Source organism: Hoplias malabaricus, chromosome 7 (assembly GCF_029633855.1).
Source record: "Hoplias malabaricus isolate fHopMal1 chromosome 7, fHopMal1.hap1, whole genome shotgun sequence".
In the NCBI taxonomy this organism is placed as follows: Eukaryota; Metazoa; Chordata; class Actinopteri; order Characiformes; family Erythrinidae; genus Hoplias; species Hoplias malabaricus.
In genome coordinates this window covers 2,011,208-2,035,960 of record NC_089806.1, presented here as the reverse complement: position 1 = coordinate 2,035,960, position 24,753 = coordinate 2,011,208, and the positions used below count along the sequence as shown (strand labels likewise).

Sequence of the window (24,753 nt, the reverse complement as noted above, 5' to 3'; positions counted from 1 at the left end):
CGTTCAGCGCGCTCCACTTCTGCTGATGGAGAGGAGCGCGAGCCGCGTCTGAGAAGCGTCACGCACGGTCTTGAACCTGCATTGCTCTCGGAGAACCTCGACCATGTAGAACCCGCAGGAACCCGGGGTTCTGTTCTCCGTCCCTCGTCATTATTAATATCTGTAATATTATTGATTGCTGTTTATTAATATCGACGATTATCGATGATCACTTTCTGGCAGAAAAGATGCGCGAGGGAAGAGGGAGAAGAGGCAGGGAGTCGCGCGCTCTCTCGCTCACTCTCAGGGCGTCACTGCTGTTAAGCGCGAGCCCCTTCCTACCGCATTGAGGGCTGCGTTTTGCGTTTTTTTTCCTTTACGTTTTCTGCGTTTCCTTTGTTTCTGTTGTTGTTCATCTTCGCACGCGGATCCAAAATGAAATTTCCAACGGAGAACCCGAGGAAACCTGGGAGTAACCTGGGACCCCCACCAGGTAACGCACGCGCCCCTGCACGCTCACTTTTCACATTCGATTTCTGCAGGATTTAACTCTCTCTCTCTCTCTCTCTCTCTCTCTCTCTCTCCCTGTGTGTGTGTGTGTGTGTCTATAAGTTACGCGTGGGCTCAGCGCTCCTCAGCACGCGCCACCTGGCTCACTGGGAACACGCCAGCCGTTAAGAAAAGAGCACAAAACGACACAAAGGTTTCCTGTTGCGTTTTCTGCTCGCGCGAAATCACAGACGTTTACTGCCTGCGAATGTCGCCTCGTGCACGAAACCAAAACTATTAATGCAGCGATAAAGTCGCTCGTGACCCTCACCTCCGTTACGCAGCGTTACAGCTGCCGCATGATGAGCAGCTCGAGACGTTCACGAGACCTGCGCGCGGGACTGTTCGTTTATGCAAATGAGGCGTTTCCACGCAGACCCGAGTCCGGAGTCACGGCCGTGTTTACCGCGCGTGCATACAGCAGGACGGTAATGATCGGTATTGATCATCAGAATTGATGACTATTGATTATAACTATTGCAGTCCCAATCGTTATTGATCTGCAGCCCTAATTAGTATTGATCTGCAGTAATGGTCATTGGTGATCTGCAGTCCTAATCAGTATTGATCAGTAGTATTGATTAGCATAATTGATCAGTATTAATCTGTAGTATTGATCAGCAGTGTTGATCTGCATTGTTGATAAGTATTGATCTGCAGTATTGATCAGTGTTGATCAGCAGTATTGATCAGTATCAATCTGCAGTATTGATCAGCAGTGTTGATCAGCAGTATTGATTAGCATAATTGATCAGTATCAATCTGCAGTACTGATCAGCAGTGTTTATCTGCATTGTTGATAAGTATTGATCTGCAGTATTGATCAGTATTGACCAGCAGTGTTTATCAGCATTGATTAGAAGTATTGATTAGCATAATTGGTCTGTATTAATCTGCAGTATTGATCTGCAGTATTTATAAGCTGTATTGATTTGTAGTATTGATTAGCAGTATTGATCAGTAATGCTGCATTATTTATTTACAGTATCTGCAGGCTTGGTCAGTAATGGTTATTTTGTATTTTGTATTGATCAGCACTGACCAGTTGTCCAGGTTAGTATTGGTCAGTATTGAACTTCAGAATTGGCCAATATAGGTCAATATTGATCATTTTTGATAAGTGTTGGTCAGTATTGATCATTATTGGTCAGTGTTGTTCAGTATTGATCATTATTGATAAGTGTTGGTCAGTATTGATCATTATTGATAAGTGTTGGTCAGTATTGATCATTTTTGATAAGTGTTGGTCAGTATTGATCATTATTGGTCAGTGTTGTTCAGTATTGATCATTATTGATAAGTGTTGGTCAGTATTGATCATTATTGATAAGTGTTGGTCAGTATTGATCATTTTTGATAAGTGTTGGTCAGTATTGATCATTATTGGTCAGTGTTGTTCAGTATTGATCATTATTGATAAGTGTTGGTCAGTATTGATCATTATTGATAAGTGTTGGTCAGTATTGATCATTATTGATCAGTGTTGTTCAGTATTGATCATTATCGATAAGTGTTGGTCAGTATTAGGGATGAGCTGGTTCTGGAGCAGAATGATTTAAACCTGTGGTAAACATTTAATAACAATAGCCGGTGCTTTTATTTTTTTATTTATTTATTTGTGATTGTTTTATTTTAATATTTTGTTTCCCTTCACTCTTGCAGCACTGACGCAACACAGAGCAAAGCCAGGGCTTGTGCTGCCAGTGCAACATGTTCACTTCAAAACATTTTAATACAGTGGAGTACAATAGCGACAGACATGTGTTATTCAACAGAGAGATAGAGAGAGAGAGAGAGAGAGAGAGAGAAGAGAGAGAGAGAAGGAGGGGTGTGCAGAGAAAAGCAAAGAGAAAACAGGGATTGAAAGAGGGAGGACAGACAAAGAAGAAAATTGAATAAACAGAGGGAGGGAGGGAGGGTGGGAGTTAACTGATTCAGTGTTTTACCCCCAGCTCTGCATTAAGGGTCTTAGCAGTTACAGACAATGAATAAATTAATAAACACACACTATATGTCCGTAAGTTTGTGGACACCCCCTCATACCGAGTGAGTTCAGCTGCATCTTTAAGCCGCACCCACTGCAGTGTGTTTGATCTCTGTAGAGAAAGACTGAACTGTGATGAGATGAAATGCCCTAGGGTCACCATGCTGAATGCCACGGTGATCTAGACAGATATAAAGACCCTGAAGTTAGCCGTGGAGCAGCCTCTCGAGTGGTGAATGGATGGAGGGGTGTGTGTGATCCACAACTCTCATCAACACCAGCACCTGACCTCAGTGATGTTCATGAAGCTGAATGTTATCAGAATCCGTGTTCCAGTACATCGTACCAACTCAGCTCTGCTGATTTGCTTTTCCACTAGGTAAATCTGATCCCTGAAAATCGGTGCTTTTTTCATTCTTGTGGTTCAGAGCAAGCTGAGTAGGGACTAATCCGTAGCGTGTAAACCTTGCAGAGCACTGATTGTCCAGAGAGAGTTGTCACTCTATGCAACGCAGACGACCAGCACCAACTCTCCATCTGTAAAATCTCCAGCTGCAGCAGAGATCACGTTTGTTTTTATCCGACTCACGACGGCAGCTCGTAAAATTACGCCGTGGTCTTTTGAAGAGATTCAAATGCTCCTTGGATCGGTGGCCGACGAAAGAATCCAGCGAGAGCTGGATGCTGCAACAAGGAAGGAACAAACTCTACTGATCTGTCTGAACTGATGACGGAGCTGTGTTCAGTCCCAAAAAACAACAACAATACGCCAATACACCATGAGTAAACAATGCTTAACGTTGCCGTTGTTGTGGTTTCCAAAGCCTGCTGTTCCTCATAGAGACAGTGTTTTGAGACACCACCAGGAACATTTCAGGGCAGGGGGTACTTTATAGTGGAAACCAACAAGGGACCAAACAAATAGAGCGGAGTAGAGCAGGTAGACTGCTTTGTACCACTTCTGTAATGTGAGTAACTTTAATTTGCACTGGATAAAAATGTCAGCTAAATAGCCTCCATGTAAATAAACAACTGAAGAGGGTTCTGTTCAGTTCTGTAACAGAAAGTTCAGTTTTAAACTCAGTTCAAAAGACAGGCAGAAAAACATAGTACTCCACCATACGTAGATAATTCACATTTATGATCAGCATGTGCAGGGATATGTTTACTGTTTTGTATGATAACAACTCTATCTCTGTGGTTCTTGGTTCTCCAAGGTTCTAATGGAAATGTTCTCACATATTCTAAAGAAAATGCAGTAACAGGAATAAGCCCAGGGCTTAGTTTAATGAACACCCCACCAACACGCACACACACACACACACACACACACACACACACACACACACACACACAAACACTGATAATGCCTTTCACATTAATGCGTTTCCAGACACCTCATAATGTCATTACACTCACTCTCATCCACAGCAAGGAAGTGGGTAGAGATCCATTGCAGTGGAGTGTGAGAGCTAAGTGTGTACTTATATAATCACAGTTTATCACAATGTTCACCTTTACCATGTTTTTACGATACCACCGTTGTATATAAAAATTAATAAAAAGTCAATAATAATACATTGAACATTGCATTCCCTGAGGAAAATGTAGTGATTGATTAGCTTAAGCAATCCCCAGGTTGTTAGATTATGGCCGTGGAATTCTTGGGGGTTGCTAGGATGTTGCTAGGATGTTGCTCTGACATTCCAGGTGGTTGCTAAGCTGCTCCTTTGCAGTTCCATAAGATTAGACTGTAGTCATTGATATAAATTGCAGGGGTATTTCAGGTGGCTGCTAGTCTAAACCAGTTGGTTGCAAAGGTGTTGCTTTTTGGTTTCTATGGTTTTTAAATGTGTGGATTACTGTCAGGTCATTACTGCAAGGTCGCTTTTGTATCCCAGGTGGTTGCTAGGGTGTTGCAACTAAGTTGTTGAATATAGTAATTAAAAAACAGGTGTATTACATTCACCATACAGCTTGTAAACCAGGATACAAGTGTCTTTGCTGCAAAACACTGAACAGCAGCCTCATGGAGCAGTGTGTGAATGGTTCCAACTTGTAGAGGATTTCAAGCCAACAGTGTGTGAGTGAGTTACAGCATTAGCACAAATACAAATAGTTAACTGACAAAAGATTGGTACATATTTAAAGCTAAACAAATTACAAAATGAATTCCATTGTTGCTTATATATATAAATCACAAAAGTGCTGAGAGATGAGTATTTACCAGTAATTTTTACAAGTTAACCAATGCCTTAAACAGTTATATTCTATTGTTCATCATCTGAAAATATCAGAAATGTTACACTTCACAGGAACTCAAGACTGAGGACAGAAATCAGGACAGGACCCAAGACAGGATCCCAGGAGGTGACTTCAAGAGTTGATCTAGGGCCTTTAGCAATTAGGACAAGGGCCTAAAACAGGGGTGCACAACTCCAGTCCTGGAGGGCCAGTATCCAGTAAAGTTTGGTGATTCCTTTGCTCACACACACCTGATTCAACTCATCTGTTAATTGATAGGTTTAAGGGTTGTGTTTTAGCAGAGGAATCACCAAACTTTGCTGGACACAGCCCTCCAAGACTGGAGTTGTGCACCCCTGGCCTAAAAATTGATCCCAAGAGCCAATTCTAAGAATTGATTTCAAGAATTTAGTTTTCCAAGAGTCAATAAACATTCATTCATTGTCTGTAACCCTTATCCAATTCAGGGCGGTGGTGGGTCCGGAGCACACCCCGGAGTCACTGTGCGCAAGGCGGGAACACACCACACTCCTCACACGGTGCAGGACTCGAACCCACAACCTCCAGGTCCCTGGAGCTGTGACAGAGACACTACATGCTGCACCACCATGCCACCGAGTCAATAAATAACCATTACAAAAGTTAATTAAAAAAATTCCAAGAATCAATTCCAGGTGTTGATTAGTGGCTTCCGAACAATGATTTTAAGAATCAGTTCCCATGTTGATTTACAACACTTATGGAGGACCTTAGAGATTAATGTAAAATGTGAAATAGGGCAATAATTTGGACAGGGCTCAAAAATCGATTCCAAACCAATGTTTCCAAATGGCTAAATTTGGAATGATTCCAACTCCACAGTAAATTGTTGAAGGAGGAAACATTACCATGATATTTGTAGGTTGTAGAACCCTCTTTACATGAACCAAATTGAAAACCATTATCTACAAATGGAGCAAGCTAGGAACAGTGGTGAATTCTCCCACATGATTAGGACAGGGTCCTGTTACATCTTCCCCTGAGCTAATGCAGTTTTACCTATAGTTACAGGAAGTGTCTGTCTGTCTGGAATGGAAGAATCCATTATTTTTGGATAGACTCCATGTCATAAGAGTGAGTGTATTAGTCAGGATGGTGGGCAGAAGAGTGCTGTGGTGTTTTTACACCAACACATCCCTTGTTTTCTCTGGCTCAGCTAGTGTGGTACCTTCAGCTAATGTGTTTACTGCTGAGCCTTAGTTTCAGACTTCTGGTTCTCTGCACCCTGTTTCTTAAATATTTGAAGAGAGGACGAATTTGGGCTTTGTTTCTCAGATATGCTTTTTTTTAGATTTCACATTCATCTTTCCACAGCTGTAATTTTTTTTCTTCTATTTTCCCCATTTCCTGCTTAAATTTCCTGATGTATTTTCTGTTTGTTTTTGTTTGTTTACTCAGTGGCTGTTCAGACGAACCTGGTTCCCCCAAAGAAGGTGCAGTCAGGGATGCTTCAGTCCAGCCTGGTCCATGCGAGTGTGGCGACGATGCAGAACCCAATGGGCTGCACTGTCCCACGTCTCTCTGTCTCCAGGCCGGCCAGTGTGGTGGCCAGTATGGATGCAGTGGTGGACCCCGACTCGGCGCTGGTCTCAGTGATGAAGTGGAAGACTGCTCTTGCTGTGTTCCTGGTGGTGGTGGCATACCTGGTGGCTGGAGGACTGGCATTCCGGGCTCTGGAGCAGCCCTTCGAGAGTAACCAGAAGAACACCATCACTGCAGAGAAAGCAGCGTTCCTCCACAAACATCCCTGCGTTACACCCACAGAGCTGGAGGAGCTCATTAAGGTACGGTCCATTGCATTTCTCATTTCACTGGAGGAACATAAAGTGGTATTTGGGTCCAAATTTTGAGAATCCTGTTGCTTAAGTTTGAGCAAAAACATACCAGGGCTGAGTTTCCCAAAATCTTAGAAAAAATAATATTCATAAGTGGTAGAGTGAGCAACACACTGAATACTCTCTCTCTCTCTCTCTCTGTTAAGATGATCTTAACAAGAACATGTTTTTGGGAAACTGGACCTTGAGGATCCTGAATCAAACAAAACAAAATACAAATCTGAATCAAAACAAAATTTTCTCCAAATCAAACTCAAATATCTGTAAAAATCTAACCCAAAAATTCTGCCCAAATTTGACCTGAAATTCTACACAATTTTAACACAAGTTTAAGTTCAAATTTAACATATAACACCTTTTTTTGATTTCAGGTTGGTTTAGAAAAAGAGTGCTTGGTGTTCAGGTTCTATGTTTTGTGTCCAAATAAAAAAAAAACTGACCTAAGACACATGGAATCAACACATAATTATAGATCACAGAATTACCTCCCTACACCAGAGCAGTGGTGGAAGGTTCTGGTCAGACACTGATAGTTCGTCCTCTGGGTTCTCAGGTCGGAGAAACTTTAGAACCTCATCGATCTGCTGCTCGTCTGAGCTCCTCCAGACAGCTCTCTGGAGTGAAGGAGGCTGGAGATAAAAATAAGTGTGAAGCGAGTCTGAGTAGCTGAGACAATTCAGGGAACATGAGTAGTGTGGTTAGTCTGGATTTTGGAGAAGAGGCAGTGGCCCTTATTGATCCGAGGTTTGTTCTGTGCTGAATGATGGACGAGCTGCTATGGTTGCTGTTTTTCATCTTGGTATGAATGACTGACAGTTAAAGTACTTCTGATTAGTATAATCCGCTTAATCAGCATTTCATTTGCAAATGAGACCCACGGTTTCTCTTCATGCACTTATTATCCACATAAAATACACACAGGTAGATGTCTCCCAGTGGTAGCAGTAATCCAAAACTGTCAGCAGCTCATGAGCCAATTGTTGTCCTTGTGGGCATTTATGTTCGCAAATGAGGATTTGTTTTCATTCAGCCACATAAACACTAGTGAGGTCAGGTACTGCTGTTGGATTAGCTCTGAATCACAAACACGACTCCAACTAGTCTCAAAGGTAATGTATGACACTCTATCACACCCCACAGAACACGGTTCCACAGTTCCACACACCACTGCTGGTCCAACACAACCCTTAATGACCATGGACGAGTGTTTCTAGAAGCTTTGCTTCTGACCTTGTGATAGAGGTTCAAGAAAGCTCTCCAATGCCACAGAGTGAGAAAGGAACTAGATTGTTTACCTGTGCCCCTGACAGGGAGGTTCTGGATGGATCTTGCTTGACCCTGACAGAGGTTCTAAGAGGATCTACTCAGTCCCTGAGAGAGAGAGGTTCTAGAATGTTTTCCTCTGGCCCCAAGAAAGGTTCAGGACGTTTCAGCTCTAACCCTGAGGGAAGTTCTAGAATGCTCAATCCTGACCCTGAAAGATGTTCTAGAACTTTCTGCACTGGCCCATGCAATAGAGGTTCTAACAGGTCCAATCCTGCCCATGCAAGAGAGGTTCTGGCAATAGTCAATAGTGGTTATAGAATGTTCTGCCCTGCTACTGAGAATATAACAGGTTTTTCTCTGCCTCCATGAGAGAGTTTGAAGGTTCTTTTGGTGTATTCTCCCCTGTCTGTGTGAGTGTTCATCCCACGGCCCAAAAACACATTGGTTGGTGAATTGGCGACTCAAAATATCAGTAGATATGAGAGAATATGTGTGTGCCACATATTCACTAGCGTCCACTCCAGGGTGTGTTCCTGCCTTGCGGGGAGTCTTGCTCCCAGTGATTCCGGGTAGGCATGCACCCAGTGATTCTACCCCAATTCTAAGAGAGAGATCGTAGAAGGTCCTCCCTGTTCCTGAAAGAGTGATTCTAGAATGTTCTAGCCTGCCCCTGAGAGAAAGCTTATAGAAGGCTCCCCTGTCCCTGAGAGGGAGTTATTGAAGGCTCCCCTGTCCTCAGGGGAAAGAGGTAATAGGAAGTTTTTCCCACCACTGAGAGAGGTTCTCGAAGGTTCTGCAGTGTGATGACAGAGGTTCCGGAGTGTGAGCAGTGGGGGTTATTTACTGCGCTGTGTCCTGGCTGGGTTTGACGGGGCCATTTGTCTCAGGACAGACTGGTGTTCAGGGGCTTTGAGGTTGTCAGGTTTTTATGGATGTGATCATTCTTGGCGGAGCTGCTGTGGTGGTGTGTTAGCTCTGATTGGAAATTGATCTGCTCTGTGATAGTGTCATGTTTACTCTGACAAACAGAGCCTGGAATAAAGGAAATAAATAAACACCTCTCCAGTTTCCTGAGGAATTCTCTCTGTGTGTTACATCTCTCAGAGACAGAGCTGTCCTATATTTTCAGATGGTTTTCTGGCTCTTATTTTAATCACAGTTTATCGTGTGATTTCACTTTCCTGCCTTTTACATTCTGCTCGTTTCTGCTGGTATCTGTTTATTGTTGCTGTGATTTTGACCGCTCTTCTGTCCTTATGGAAGCTGATAATTTGCCAGTATTTTTTTGTTTTTAATTCTGTCTGTTATTTTGTCCCTTTCTCAGCATTTATTCTCTAGCCTTTTGTCTGTGAGTTTGACCTTGTAATGGTTGTTATTTTTTCTTAATTTTGACTTTAAGTTTATGTTATTGTTTTGTCTGCTTTTGTGGTTATTTTTCATTTGATTTAGTCCTGTTTTCCTTGTTATTTCTTTTTTTTATTTAATTTTTTTTCTTTTCATGGCCGTTATTTTGGTTGCAGTTTCCCCAGTTGTTTTGTCTGTACGTTGGTAAAGGCCACAATTCTCTTTGATCTTTACTTACAGGTGCAAAGAGTCATATTCACCACCAAAAATAGTAAACAGTGTTAATTAAGTGATTCTTTATTATTTCTACATTGTTTTCTATAGAGTGCTGCTCATATGAGGCAAGGATTCAAACTGCTCTGTCATTCTTGTAGGAACCCATTTATGCTCCATAGTCTGGGTCACCACATGCGACGATGTCAAAGTTTTAAACATGTTTAGTACATATTCTCTGACCCATCTCAGCCAATAGGTGTCGGTGTAATGACTATATAATTTAGTCTGGAGGCATTAGTTAAGAAAATTGATCACTTGTTTTTTATTAAACCCATTTATAAAACACATTTATAATCCCACTGTGGACTTGGACCTTGTTTTGTTTTATAGTGTTTATGACCTTATTAAAGATAAAATTAGCTTTTTCTCTTGTATAATAAAGTGTTTTACATGTTGCTAATCTGTGTTCCAACAGCTCAGTGTGAAGAACAGCAGCCTGCGTGACTTTATCTCATCACTGTGGCTCACTGCGCAGTGCTGGGGGTGTGCTGTTTAGTTGTAAAAGGCAACTGATGCTGTACAGCAGTGTTTTTGCTGCATTGAGTTCAATATCCGCAGAGTTCAGAACTCGATTATTTTACAAGGAGCCAGAATCACTGGAGCATGAAAAGCCTAGAGCCAGCACAACGCACTACGCTGAAACACCAGGCTCAAAAATAGACCCCTGTCAAAGAGATCTTTCTAGATCCTCCAGAATATCTCTGTAGTTCCATCTCAAAACCTCTGTAGTGTCTCCTTTAAATTGCTACAATTCTCCCTTAATATCCCTGTAGTTCCACCTTAATATTTCCTTAGTTCCTTTTTAATATCTCTGTAGCGTCTCCTATAAGACACTATGATCAGAACCTTCTCAGGCCTAAGGCTGGACATAATAATACTGTCTGTCTCACGCTGTTTCTCCTGAGGAGCTGTAGGAGCCCCTCCACTAAGTCATCCTGAGGCTCTGAAGTCTTCCACCTTCCTCTAATTACAGTGAAGTGAAGAGGGATGTCACTCTGGGTTTGTCTCGGAGTGGAGACTCTCTCGGTTTTTCACGAACACAACACATTAATCAACACATCCATAAATAAAACAGCTGCTGTCCACTCCAGTTGAGAAAACGTAAGACTCTGTCCATATTTCAGCAGCATCTCCATTGTCAGAGATATCCACACTCTGAGATAGAGATCAATAAAGCCCTACAGGAATCAAGAGATCATTGTTCTTGTTCTGGAGGCCGTTGCTCATGTCCAGCACACTGTTGATGGTCAGATGTTTATTGATGTTAGCGCTGTAGCTTCAGCAATTTACAGCCACCCATTAAACAGAGTGAATACAGCTGCTTTGAGCTCCACATTGTCAAGCTCTCCAAGTCTTGGCTCGAGTGACCCCACTGGCAGACTCTTGGCACTGGGCATGGAGAGCTCATGCTATTGTCCAGGTGTGTCCAGAAGATTCCCATTTGAATACATATAAAGATTATACCACACTGTCCACACACTAAGAAGAGCAGCTCAAATTGTGTGCTGTAATTTTAGTGATGAAGCATTCAGCTGTTGAATTAATTATTTATAATGAACTGCAGAGACTCATTCTGTAACAGAGCAGGGCTGCCTCAGTGAACTGGACACATATAAATCACACATCTCAGAGTACAGAGGAAAAATTCTGGAACATTCGAAGGTGAAAATCAGTTTAATGCGATTACAAAGTCATTATGTATTTCTAGACAGTTGCTATGGTTTCTCAATTAGTGGGTATGGTTTTCCAGGTTGTTGCCATGGTGATGTTAGTGATGTCATTATATTTCTGGTGGTAGCTAAGCATTGGTTTTTGCTCTGGTAACTAATATTTGGTGCTCATGGTTATTGTGGTTCATCCACTGAGGAAAAATTTGGAGGTCCACTGTTTTGCTCAGTGGCTATTAAACAATTATTTTGTTTTAGACAAAATATCAAATTTTAGTACTTTTCTATTCACAGTCCAATTTACAAATTTTTCCTTCATTATTTTCTCTTGTTATTTTTTGTAAATCACATTAGTATATCATATTATTTCAGCAGTTCAGCAGTTTTAGCATAAATATTTAATACCTGATCTACTCAGTACTGTATTTCTCATAGTTGTTGATAATATTTGTATTTAGTTTATTTTCCAGAAAAAGGGTCTCTGTGACTTTAAAATCAGAGGAGATTAAAAAACAAGGGTTCAGTTTTGTACAGGAGAGTAATCAGTGAGGTCTGATAGTGGGCTAGCAGTGGCCTACAGTCGGCAGTGGGCTGACCAAGCCAGAGGACTGATATACAGTTGCTGTCCAACTAAAATGCTTATCTCCATGTTTGTGGATGTTTAGTTTGTCATTTGAAACCCAGCAGCTGTCCTTCACACCGTGTGAAATTTCATGATCAATGAACCAATACAAATGCTCCAAAATTACTTGGGTTTAAATCTTTTAACACTGGCTTCCACTGATAGAATGTATTTCCTTCTCCTGTAAAGTTACTGTTTTGGTGGATACATGTTTGTAATTGGACAGTGATGATATGCGTGCTCTCTGGGTTAGGACATTGCTAGGTGGTTAATAAATTATCCAAGGTAGTCACAAGCTTTTGAATGCAGATGCCAAGTTATACTGTGTGAACACTAAAGTGTTGCCTGTTTCTGTGCTGACCACTTCCTAGTGGTAGCTGAGTATTTTTGTGGTTAATTCGAGACTCCTCTTGATTTCTAAAGCATGACTATGCTTTGAGTGTTGCCAAGTCATAAATATGGTTTCCCAGGTGCTAAATTATAGCAATTGTGCTATAAGTTGCAATAATTTAGTAACCAGGTGTTAACTATTGTGTTTTTTTTGTTTGTTTGTTATTATATTTCTATACGTTGTAACAGTAGCTATTGTATTTCACTGTTTTAACTGTGCCATGGTTTTTAAGCCATTTCCCAGGATGTTGCTCATCAGTCCCTACAGTGTCCTAAGGTGTTGATAAATAATGAGGTTTACCAATATGGAGGCAGTAACTGTGGCTGCTGGATGTAAGACGTCTGGTTCCATTCAAAACCACTGTAAGATATTTTTGGGAAGTGTCTCTAAAATGGAGCATTTATCACCAAACCACAATCACTTACTCTGTTTAAATAACTGTCTTTTAATTAGAGAGGAAATGTTGATAAAACACTGAGGACATCCTCTTTAATTAAAATGAATGAATAAATAAAGATTTTAAATAAATAATAAAGTATAAAAAGTATCGGAGGCCAGCAGGTCCTCCACTTGTTCCTTCAGCTAATTAGCACAGCTGTGAGCTATGATTCAGCACTGCAGAGAGACAGAGAGAGAGAGAGAGAGAGAGAGAGAGAGAGAGAGAGAGAGAGAGAGAGTGTGTTATATCTCTTAGAGCTGCTGGTGACTCAGAACTTTCCCACTCTGATAGAAATAGATATTTTATTTCTGTAAATGATGACAGACTTATTCTAAACATATGAACTCTCTTACGTAATAAAAACCTTGCATCAGAACAATACAGAAAAACAGCAGCTGAGTCTGAAATAGTTCACTCATTCACTAATCACAGTACAGACTGTTCCCTGTACAACACTAAACACACACACACACACACAGAGAGAGAGAGAGAGAGAGAGAGAGAGAGAGAAACTACAGACACAATCAGACAACACTCACTCGATCCAGAAACATTCACCACTGTGGCTTTTCATTAAACACCCAGAACATTAACAGTAAATAGTGCTGTATTTGTCTAAATGTCATAAGACCTGGAGGTCAGTCGGTTTAATGATGTTTACAGCTGCAAATGGTAAAGATACATTTAAAGGTACAGCAGTGGGGTTAAAGTCCAGTTGTGTTCACTAAAGGTTCATTACAGGCTCTTCTCCAGAAGGAGAGATGAAACGGGGGGCGTATGAAATCAACACCATTTTAACATCTATAATTTATACAGAACATGGTACAGAATATATGCACATTATACACAGAGTAAGGCAAACGCATATTACTGGCAGTGGCAGGTCCTATGTACACCACTCAGACCCTCAGAACATAAATGAGTATAGTCCAATGAGTGTTTGTTCTGTTGCTTTATTCATCTTTAATAATCTGGATGACTTCAGGTCAAGGAAACATTTGACAGTAGGACATTTTATTTACATTTTTTTCCACCCAAGGACACATCAGACAAATCAATGTCCACTACATCCACACTCAGATGACAGCAGGCCTACACCCTCATGCACTGCTGCGGGACTCAAACCCACAACCTCCAGATCCCTGGAGCTTGACAGAGACACTACCTGCTGCACCACCGTGCCCCCCACTATATTACATATAATTAATATAAATAATATTAACATAACATTTATTTTTTGGGGCAATAACATGTTCTTGAAAATAATAAAAGTATTTTTTCATTGATTCGTCATATCGCCAAGGATATTGTTATCATGAAAATACCCTGAAATATCGTGATATAGTTTTTGCGCCATATCGCACAGCCCTAGTTGGGATGTGGTAGATAGTTAGGGATATGATATGAGGCTTTGCTCTGACAATGATACAATATTCACCTGTAGGTCTGTAGTTGTTCTGCAGCTGCACTGTCGTGGTTCTAGGACTTCGGTCTGAAAGTGTGAGGATTTTTGGAGGTCGTTCTCTCAGTGTGTGGCCAGATCCCGTGTCCAGATGCCACTCTGTGGCGGATTGATGACGAATTCCTTCGCCCTTGTTTACCTTCACCGTCTCTCTCACCTGAGCCATTTCCTGTCGTTTTCCACCTTCTCTCCATCTGCTCCTGGACCACCCACTGTATGCGAGAGAGGGAGAGAGGGAAGGAGAGGAAGAGAGGAGTGATCACAAGCCGTCTCAGAGTCAGACACTCATTAGTGCTGATGATTTCTCCTCCCAGGGTCACATATGGTGTATCTGGCAACCAAGCAGACCTCTGAAGTGCCGACTCCTTCGGTATTGGGCATCACGCCCATGTAAGGAGTTCCAGGTCTAGAACGTTTCCTCTGTGATATTCATTTACTTTAATTTTCAATATTTTAATAAGTACATAAGCAGTTCTGCATCTCAGTAGTGTTTTCAACCAATATGTATTCTAATGAGTTCCAAACTAAGTAGAGTTCCAGGGGTGGTTGGACGTCCATATAAGGAGTTGTGGATGTGGCTGGATGTCCATAAAATGAGTCACTGAATTGCAAACTGCTATAACATCTCTCTCTGTGTTCCGTAGCACTCTATAGATGCGTTCAGTGCAGGAGTGAGTCCTGTAGGAGATACCACTTATAACTTCAGCTACTGGGACCTGGGCAGTGCCTTCTTCTTCGCTGGGACAGTCATCACCACCATAGGTCTGTTTATTACACACCCTAATACACATGGATTTTCTCTACAGAACATGCATGGCATTATAGAAAATCAAAAGGCAGAACATATCAAATGCTGTTATTTGCTGCTAAATTTGAAATTACAGTAACATACTGTTAAAAACATTTACATGCCTCTTTTTACAGTACAAAAACAAGAAATTTCTTTCTATTGCACAGTTATCAAGTTGTAAAAAAATTAGGGTTAGGGTTAGTATTATAGTAGTTGGGTAAGGGTTAGGGTTAGTCTTAAGGTTAAGTTAAGGCTGAACTATATTTAATACACATTGCATCTATCCTGAGGCCAGTCTGTAGTTTTAATGCCCTTCTTGCTGAATGCTGTCTGGAGAGGAATCTGTTGTTTTCCTTCTCCTCTGACACTCCTATTCTACAGAAACGACAGTATGTAGGAGCAGGGAACAGGGCAGCAGGTGTATGGAAAAAAAACGTGCTCTTCCTCTTCTGTATATTCTCCATCCTTCTCTTTGTGTTCTCCTGAAGGTTATGGCAACATAGCCCCAAGTACCGAGGGAGGGAAGATCTTCTGTATCCTCTACGCCATCTTTGGCATCCCTCTGTTCGGCTTCCTGCTAGCTGGGGTCGGAGACCAGCTGGGGACCATCTTCGTCAAAACCATCGCCAGAGTAGAGAAGATGTTCCGGGTAAGAGAGAGAGAGAGAGAGACAACGGAGAAAAGCTAGACATTTTAGGTTTATTTTTTTGTACAAAATGTACTGAAATGTAACTTATCTGTATTCACTGGTTGAATTGAATTGTTTACTTTCATGCAGTTATACCTCTCGTGAATTTTTAGACATTCCACCTTAATTAAAGATGCTGTTTCTCTGCTGTGAGAAAGCCTAGCATACCGGACTGAGACACTTTGTTTTATTACCGTTTACTGACACTAGGGCTTCATAAACACATTAGACCAGTTTCCAATGCAAACCTTTAAGTTTAAATACTCACACAAATATAAATGAATCCCTCTGACTGGCAACTGCCATCCTGTCCTCTGTGATAGTTCACATTACTGGAAGGTTTGTAGCACTGGAAATGATGTGGGCCATGTAGCCAAGATTTCAAGCTTCATTCACAGTGTGATTTCCCAAGGGAGGCAGTCTAAGGAACAGCCAGGCAGACATCTGACAGCACTGGACATGACATCCCTGGTCAGTTTCTCTTGTTCAAGTAGTTAGTGACAAGAATTCCCTGTCCACATGCATTTATCAGCCGACTTTTCACACTTCAGTGGCAAAATAACCTCAAACTGATGCAAAAGTATGTCAGGTGTGTATTTGCTTAGCAATAAAAACTAGGCTGGACAGAATGGTATTGCCAAAAAATGAATGAGTGTGTTAATTAATTCATCAAAAAAGGACCAATTGCCAGATAAACATTAAACAAATCCTCTGATATGGCACTGTTTTCTGATCATAGACTTCGTCCACACTCTCAAAACTTTTTTTGTACTAAAATAAGACATTTCTTTATCATCTTTATTCATTCAAATTTGAACTGTGTATTATTACAGTGGTATTTTCCACTACCCTGATCTCAGATTGACTAGTTCTGCTTAACTAATTCTGTGTTTTAAAAAGGTCATTTTCATAGTCAAAGATTTTGTAGAACCCACATGTGACAGGTGTTTGTTGATGGGATTTGAGAATAACACTTTGAAATTCAAAGGATATTTCACTCAAGTTAGTGTCTAAAATAATGGGGCTTCTAAGAGTTTACAGCTCGGTGAACACACAATTGTACACTTTATCCACACGCAGGAGCTAATGCTGTCCACACTATGACATTAGCCAGGTCTTTAGGACCTGTTTTTCTAGGCCGTAATCCCCTGCTAACCTGCTCCCTGTGGTTTTCATCCAGAACATTAAGTGTGTTGTTGACATTAAAAATATTCAAACTCACTCCTTGCTCCTCAGGGGCACAGTAGGGGGCGATAGACTGTCTGGGATCTGGGATAAGGGCTGAAAAAAAGGCCAACTGGGCAGCAGGGTGTAAACAAACAGCAGTCCCAATGACCTCAGCAGCAGCAGGGTCCCACTCTTTGCAGCCGAGGAGCCTGTGGAGAGTGTTGATCATTAGTGCTTCATTAGGGCTGAGTGAGGGACGCCACTTTACTGAGTCACGATATGTGCTTAATCACTCTGCACCATGCTCTCTCTCACCCAGCAGGAAAATTAGTAATTAAAACAACTCGGCCAACTACAGTTTGGACACACTCCGTCGAGGTACGGTTTTTGTTGTTGTTGATTTTCGAATTAATTTTAAACACATTTTGTCCTTATAAAACAATATATAATATAAGTCCTTGTAAATCATGAAGGAAGGTCACACAGCTCGCTTTTCTCCTCCTCAGCATTGTGAAGAAAGAGGACATGTTTAACTGTGGTATTTAAAGTGGACCAGGAATCTCCCATAAAATATTATAATGAAAGTGTTTTGGTGTTTGTTGTTGTCTGCCGCTTGCTGTTGGGGCGAGACGTTCTTTTCAACCTCTCACTTATAAATGTTGTTGTGGCTGCTACTGTTTTATTGGCTGGTTGGTGTTGCTAGGTTACAGGCAAATAAGGCAAAGTTATACATACAGATTCATACTCTTCTATTCACAGTACAGTTGTTAGGATTGGTTTTCACAGAACACTTCAGCCAATCGGATTTTGAGAGTCAGTAAGCTATAAAAGAATTATATGAACCATAACTCTGATTCATAACTCATGATATGTTCTTAATTAAATGTTCACAAAATTTTGTGACATTAAACTATAGAATTGACATTGTAACAATCACCACACACACATACACACACCACACTCAAATGCTAACTAGACTAATGCATGGCAACAACTCTTAATTCTAGACTCAGTTCTGCTCCTCACTGCTGTGCGCTCAGGGTTGGGGTGAACAGTGAGCGGCTCATTATCATTTAAAGGAATAGCCACTGAAAGTGGGCATTTTGAACAGAGGAAAAGCAGGTCAAAGATGTTTCATTAAGAACCAGAACTGTGTTCCTTTTCGGAAAAAGGAGGGAATATGTCACCTTTACATTTGAGTTAAAGACATTAATGATTGACGTTGACAGATCAAGAATGTGTCTTGTCTTTTGGTATACCATTGGATGTAATAACTGAAGGTGGCCTGGAAACTAATTTTGATGTTAGTGAGAATCTCATGGTCTGTACCTAACTGCTGTTTTTCCTGGAAAATATCTGCCTTGAGCAAAACACAACAACACCACCCAGTAATATCAGACTGTTGTTTACACCTGGTTCCAGATGATTGCTCGGGACTGTAAACCTCTTCCTGATAAACATTACAGTCCAAAGCAAACTGACCACATCCTTGGCAACAAACATCTTGACTTATTATCTGAAGAGCAAGGGGTGTAATTTTAATGTTTACAGTTAGAGGGACATGTTTCCAGACACAAAAAATCATGTGAGTTGGACTTGTCCATGGACTAAATGATGGCTCCACATATGGATGCCCTCTATGGTCAGTCATGGAACCAAGATGGGTAAAGTATAGGGCCAATTCTGGACTGTACACACCCCAGAGTGTGGCTTTCGTTCCTTAAACCTGGCATAGTGGGGTGTATAAATGTTTTCCGTGGATGGGCTTTTGATGTGTCAATCATATGTTCAGTATTCAGTGATGAACTACAGCCCACCCTCAAGACAATCAGGGTCAAAACTCAAGTCACAATATGGAGATATTTTGATTATTTAATATGGGATTATGGGAGAGGTGATTAGGACCAGTCACAGTCTAGGAGAGGAGTCTCTGAATCTGCTCTCAGACGTCTGTCCAAAGGTTTTTTTGATTCAAGACAATGGTTTGACCTGAGGTGTTTTTTTTTTCTATTCTCCTCTGTAGCGTAAACACAACCAGATCAGTCAGACGAAGATCCGAGTGGGCTCCACTTTGCTCTTCATCCTGGCAGGCTGCATCGTCTTCGTCACCATCCCCGCCGTCATCTTTAAACACATCGAGGGCTGGACTGCGCTCGAGGCCATCTATTTCGTGGTCATCACCCTGACCACCGTCGGCATCGGGGACTACGTGGCAGGTATGATCATTTACCCTGAATAGTTAATGGAGCGGGTGCATACTTTCAAAAATAAACAATTAAAGACGTGAGCCAAGATGGCGGCGTGGGTAACTGCTGCGGCCCAGAGCTCCTCAAACTTTGGCAGCAACTGTATTTCACTGTTTTAACACTGTTCTGAACATTGTTTTCTCAGCGAAAATAAAAGCTATTCTATTCTACATGTTAATATATTTTATTAATTCAATAATAAATACAAATATTAACTCAAATGCTCAATCTCAGCCCAGTAGACTTCTCAGAGGCACTACAACACAACACTGTGTGTTCTGGCTTTTTTTCCTCTTAAGTTTGTTTTATACAATAACAAAAAGCCCCAGCTCTGTCCAACTCAAATTTCCTCTTATCTTCATAATATTCCAAACATGCTTCTGTGAGCTGTTTCAGGGATTTTTGCCCAAACTCCACAAAACTGGTATCAAATACATGCCAGAGATTAAAAATTAATTATTTTTATAATTTTGTTCAAATGTACCAAATAGGATTGTGGCCTAGATATACAGTAGTTGAGCATCTGTGTCAACAGGGGGTGCTATATATGCTTGACATCTGTTTCTCTGAGACTGTACATCTGATCAGACTGAAATTTTACATGCTTCACCTATCACATATACTATATGTAGGAATCCATATGTGACCTTATTGGTTGAAAAATAATCTGCCATTATCAAATCAAATTTCATGCATGCAATAGACTGAAAATGGACACATTTGTGACTAAATATGAATAGTAGATCTATGAAGGAACTTTCTGTCACTGGGTTTTGCTCCATTGGAATTGGCCAAAGGATTTGTTTCCCCCCTCTGTAGACTAGTCCAGAGATGGTAATGAGACCTGAGCTGAAGACTGAGTCTTAATTACAGCTTTACAGCATTTTTACAACCTCCTCTCAGAGCCCTGGTGTTTTATTGCCTTGGTCAATGTGGCCAGATTACATTTCTCAGTGAGAGCTACAGTGTGAGGCCTCTTCTATTTATCTTTAGTGTTCTGTTATAATTATAGTAATATATTATTATATTTATATGATTTAATTATGTGTCTAATGTCATAAATATGTCCTAGTCTACTGAGTATGCACCAAACACACAGTGACCCTGTTCAGAATAAGGCATTAAAATTTGTAAGAATGGATGGATGGATGGATGGATAGATAGATGTGTATGTTTTTATTATTTGGTGAACGACATTCATAGTTCTGTTTTCAGATTTGAGTCTAGATATAAAATCCTGTGATTAACTCAGAGTTTTGAAATTCTCAGCAGTAAAAAGTGTGTCTCATGTTTTTGGAGTTGATCAGATTTATTTAAATGTATTACACCTCAACTTTAAACTTACCCTTGAAATTGCTGAACTGTTCAGGTTTGATGTTAGACCTGCTATCTGAAATGTCACTAAGGCATGCTATAATAACAAGTGCACAGTCCATTTCTCCTCCTCACTGCTTTCTCCCCATTCACTCCTCACACATTTACAGCAGATTCACAACAAGATTTAATTAATATTTAATAAAAAATGTAATATCAGACATTTTATCATCCACTTAGCACCTTCTAGAAATCACCTGGAAAACCATGACAACTCTCTCTACTACTTGGCGTGTTGTAGCAATAAAGTGGCATATACTAAAGCCAATCCTCGGTAATCTACAGGAATGATTAATGGGACATCGTGTTCCTTGTTCATGCCTTTGTTTACTTTCATTCCGATATGAAAAATAAGACATCACACACGATAGTTAAAGCTTCAGTGACATTTCATCTGTACTTTTTCTCTGCTTTTCAGGAGGAAATAGGAAAATAGAATATTACCAATGGTACAAGCCCCTGGTGTGGTTCTGGATCCTGGTGGGTTTGGCATATTTTGCTGCTGTTCTGAGTATGATTGGAGACTGGCTCCGGGTCCTGTCCAAAAAGACTAAGGAGGAGGTAAGCACTAGCTTTAGCATACTGTTGTGAATATGATCACTGTCTCCAGGTTCAACCCAAAAAGACCATGGAGGATGTGAGCATTAGCATTCGCTTCTCATGGTGATCCTAGTAGTTGTTGAGTGTAGTTAATAATACTGCTGAATTCTGCATGGTAGACTGGGGTTTGATTCCTAGCTTGGGTAGGAACACCTTTCTGTACTAATGAGAGCTCTTGAGCAAAACTAACACTGCATTCACCTGCATCTGTGATAGAATAAAAACTTTACATCACTCTGGATAGATATTAATGCCATGAAATATTTATGTCGCTTCTGATATCCTGACTAATAGAAGAAGTGCTTAGTGCAAATCTATGTACATACAATAAAATAAACAATTCTGAATGGATCATTTTCTGTTGTGGAAGCCCACTTTTGAGTCTGCTGTGTGTAGGTTGGCAGTGTTATCCCCTACACTATCCAACATTGATTCTAATTCTAATTCTCATGTATGTTTTTGCAGGTTGGGGAGTTTAAAGCCCATGCAGCCGAGTGGAAAGCAAATGTACGGGCAGAGTTCAGGGAAACGAGGCGTCGTCTAAGCGTGGAAGTCCATGATAAATTGCAGCGAGCGGCTACGATCCGCAGTATGGAGCGCCGTCAGCTGGGTCTGGACCAAAGAGCTCACTCACTGGACATGCTCTCGCCTGAGAGAAGAGCTGCGTTCAACAGCCTGGATGCCACCAGCCTCAAAACCTCGTCGCAGGAGAGCATCGACACCAAACTGAACAACCTCCGTCTGAGGGCAGAGCCCAGCGAGCACCGGCCTAGCGACCCGCACCAAACCTCATCCGAGGACAACATCTTCAACCGCCTGAGCTCTGTCACCAAACTCACTAAGAGAACCAAGACCCGCGAGCTCAAAAAGAATATCCCTGGAGATGGACGGAGGGCCAACGGAACCATAGAGGACGATAAGAAAGAGATGGAGGAGGAGGAGCTGGAGAAGGACATCAACACCAGCCTCACAAACCTCCCTCTCTTCGTAGAGAGCCCGAAATACCAGAACGGATTCATACCGGTGCCGCTACAGACCAAAGAAGAGGATGAGGAAGAGGAGGGCAAGAAACAATTTGAGGAATTTTGCATCCAGGTGGATGCATAGACACAAAGTCTGAGGAAACATCTGAGGAACTGCTTTTCTATAATAAGTGCCTTATTTCACCTGTTCCCCAGACAGGAATCCTGATGTTTGATGTTGGTTGAACTTGTTCACTGTGTCCTGACAACTTGATTAGCAACAAAAAAGACCTGAAAGAAACTCCAGTCCCTGCTAAAGACCAGACCACTGAAATGTAAAAGCTAAGTGTTGAAGAACATTGTAGCAAACTGCAAAGTCCTTCATTACTGACCTTTATTTCTTGAAGACTTTGAGATCAGATCTTAAAGCAAAGGAAAAGACCCCCAGATTTCAATAAATATATATATCTATTCCCCCCAAAATTATCCCAGATTCCCCTAAAAATATTTCAGATGGACAGTGAGTCTCAGAAAAGAAAGGTTCTCAAACAAAACTGTTGCATGGTCCTGGATCTTCAACGTCCTTTTTGAAGTACCGTGTCCCAGTTCCGCTGTCCATTTCATGAGTTCTACTGATGAAATCTCAGGGCTTGTGGTCTGACCCTAGTCATTATGTTCTGTAAAGTCTGTCGGAATTTATGCTGCATTCACACTTGAAAATAAGAACCAATTTTACTGCTCTATGTCCATCACTCCGGTGTGATTCTGAAAGCTTAAAAGATAATGGAATGGAAGACAAAGCCATAAGGAAAAAGAAGGAAAGTTTGAAAGTATGATATATGTTCGCTTTGAACTTCAAATACAGACCAGGTTTGATGCACTTTTTAGTCGAGAATGGAGGGGTGTTCAGACGACAGATTTTTTTACTTCTCTCAAGCATAAAAACAAGCTACTTCACAAACAGGTTTAACAATTTTAGATCTCACTTTTGATTGAGCAGGTAAACATCATGAAACTCTGTAATAAATGATGGTTTGTGTGAAAATATATACATAAATAGCATATTTATTTGAATTTTCAGTTTTTACTTTTTCCCCGCAATTTTTAGTCTCCTTGAACACACACAGGGTCCCAAGCCTGTGGAAGATGAAAATGATAACCTCTGAGACTGGTGAGACTACTCCACCACTACTATTTGAACTGATATTAACACAATGCCACTGCATGCAAACTGCCTAGATCTACCACATCAGCTGACAGAGGGCAAAGCTAGTCAGCACTGTGTGCAGAGAGGATGACTAAGGCATCACCTGAATTCTAACATGAAATCTCCAGGTGTCAGGGTCTGTGCTTAGACCAATATGACTAATAATCATGGTGCTCTGCGTAATTGTCAACCACCTGCAAAAGTCCTCGTCTGAACACCTCCACAGTGGAAAACGTTTATTTGTCTGATGTGTAATCGCTTTCTAAAACCCTCCATCTCCACACTGAGCACTTTCTGACCAATCCAGAGCTTTATTTGCTTTATTTTTTATTCAAATGTTCAGCTGCGAATTTAAACCATCACAAAACGGTGAAACTGTGCTGTGCAATAGGCCTTTCTTCCGTCCGTCCAAACGTGTGTGTGTGTGTGTGTGTGTGCGTGCGTGTGTGTGTGTGTATGTGGGCTTGTGTCTGGTCTAAACGCCACTGTCTGATGTTCTTTGGTGTCTTACAGATTGTATTTAACTGAGATGTCCCTAGGGGAAACATATCAGTACCTCACTATCGCAAAAACCACAAAACCCCACCATCTGCTCGTGGTTAAACTTCTCGTCCGCAGTAGAGTTAGTGTGAATGCAGTAAAGGACTCAATGTTCGTGATGAAGACGCTTCTAAACGAAAAAATTTGTTCAAAGCATTAAAAAAAGCTACAAAGAAACATGGAAATTTAAAAAGCATGCAATTGTGCTACTATATTCTCATGGTTATGGTATTGAATGTACCAGTACATGCTTCTGAAGACTAGCGTTTGTTATAAATGTCCACATGAGATGCACTCTCTTGAAAAATCGAGTCTCACTGCATACTGTGTCTAATTACTGTTTAGTTACAGATTGAAAACATGCAATAACAGTGTAACTACTGGTAGGGCTTTCTCGGTTACAGATGGATTACAGCAGTATTACATATACACAAATATATGCTTATAGTATCGATTGTATCATTAACAGTAAACACATCATGAGTAGTTACACTGTCACAGCATATGTTGTACATGTTACTATGCAGTTATTAGAGGCCCTTATGAGAATCCATCTTTAATAACTATGTAATTACACATTACACATGCTTGCAGTAACAATGTACAGATGATGTATTCACTGTTAAAGAGGGATTACACTAGTACAGACTATGTAATTGCACTTGTATATCAAGCTTGCTTCTACATAATTACATGTAAAAATACAACTAATCTGATACATATTTACCAGCTGCACTACTGTAATCCATCATTAATCGTGTACTCCCAGTAGCTACATTGTAATTACATGTCTTAATAACTGTGTAGTTACACAGTTATTATAAAAACAATATAAAGTGGGGCCAGAATTTGTCTCCAGTGCAACTTGTGTAACCATTACATTAAATGTAGTGAGTGCCTTTTGGAAATAAATCTACTGAATGGAGTCATGTGCTTGTGTTTTTCATTCATTAACCTCACTCAGTCCACTTACCCACATGTGTTTTAGAAATGTGGGGGGAATTGGAGAACCTGGTAATAAACAATTTATAAAATGAGTTTTGTGCTGTTTTTTTAGCATGAACTAGACTCAGACACAAATG

At 40.8% G+C, this 24,753-nt stretch overlaps 1 protein-coding gene across 2 annotated transcripts; it reads left to right on the top strand.

The window, feature by feature from the left end:
- Positions 1-53: 53 nt before the first annotated feature.
- Positions 54-24,619, top strand: kcnk10a (potassium channel, subfamily K, member 10a). Of its 2 annotated transcripts, none has more exons than XM_066676226.1 (7): positions 54-472; positions 6,194-6,579; positions 14,742-14,859; positions 15,376-15,536; positions 18,766-18,958; positions 20,781-20,923; positions 21,428-24,619. In XM_066676226.1, exons 1-7 carry the CDS (start codon positions 415-417, stop codon positions 22,067-22,069), a joined length of 1,701 nt encoding a protein of 566 aa, XP_066532323.1. In that variant the 5' UTR covers positions 54-414; the 3' UTR covers positions 22,070-24,619. The 2 variants fall into 2 exon arrangements, with proteins under 2 accessions (XP_066532323.1, XP_066532324.1); XM_066676227.1 differs by lacking the exon at positions 54-472 and adding an exon at positions 5,228-5,323 and having other exon boundaries at positions 21,428-24,618.
- Positions 24,620-24,753: the final 134 nt, after the last annotated feature.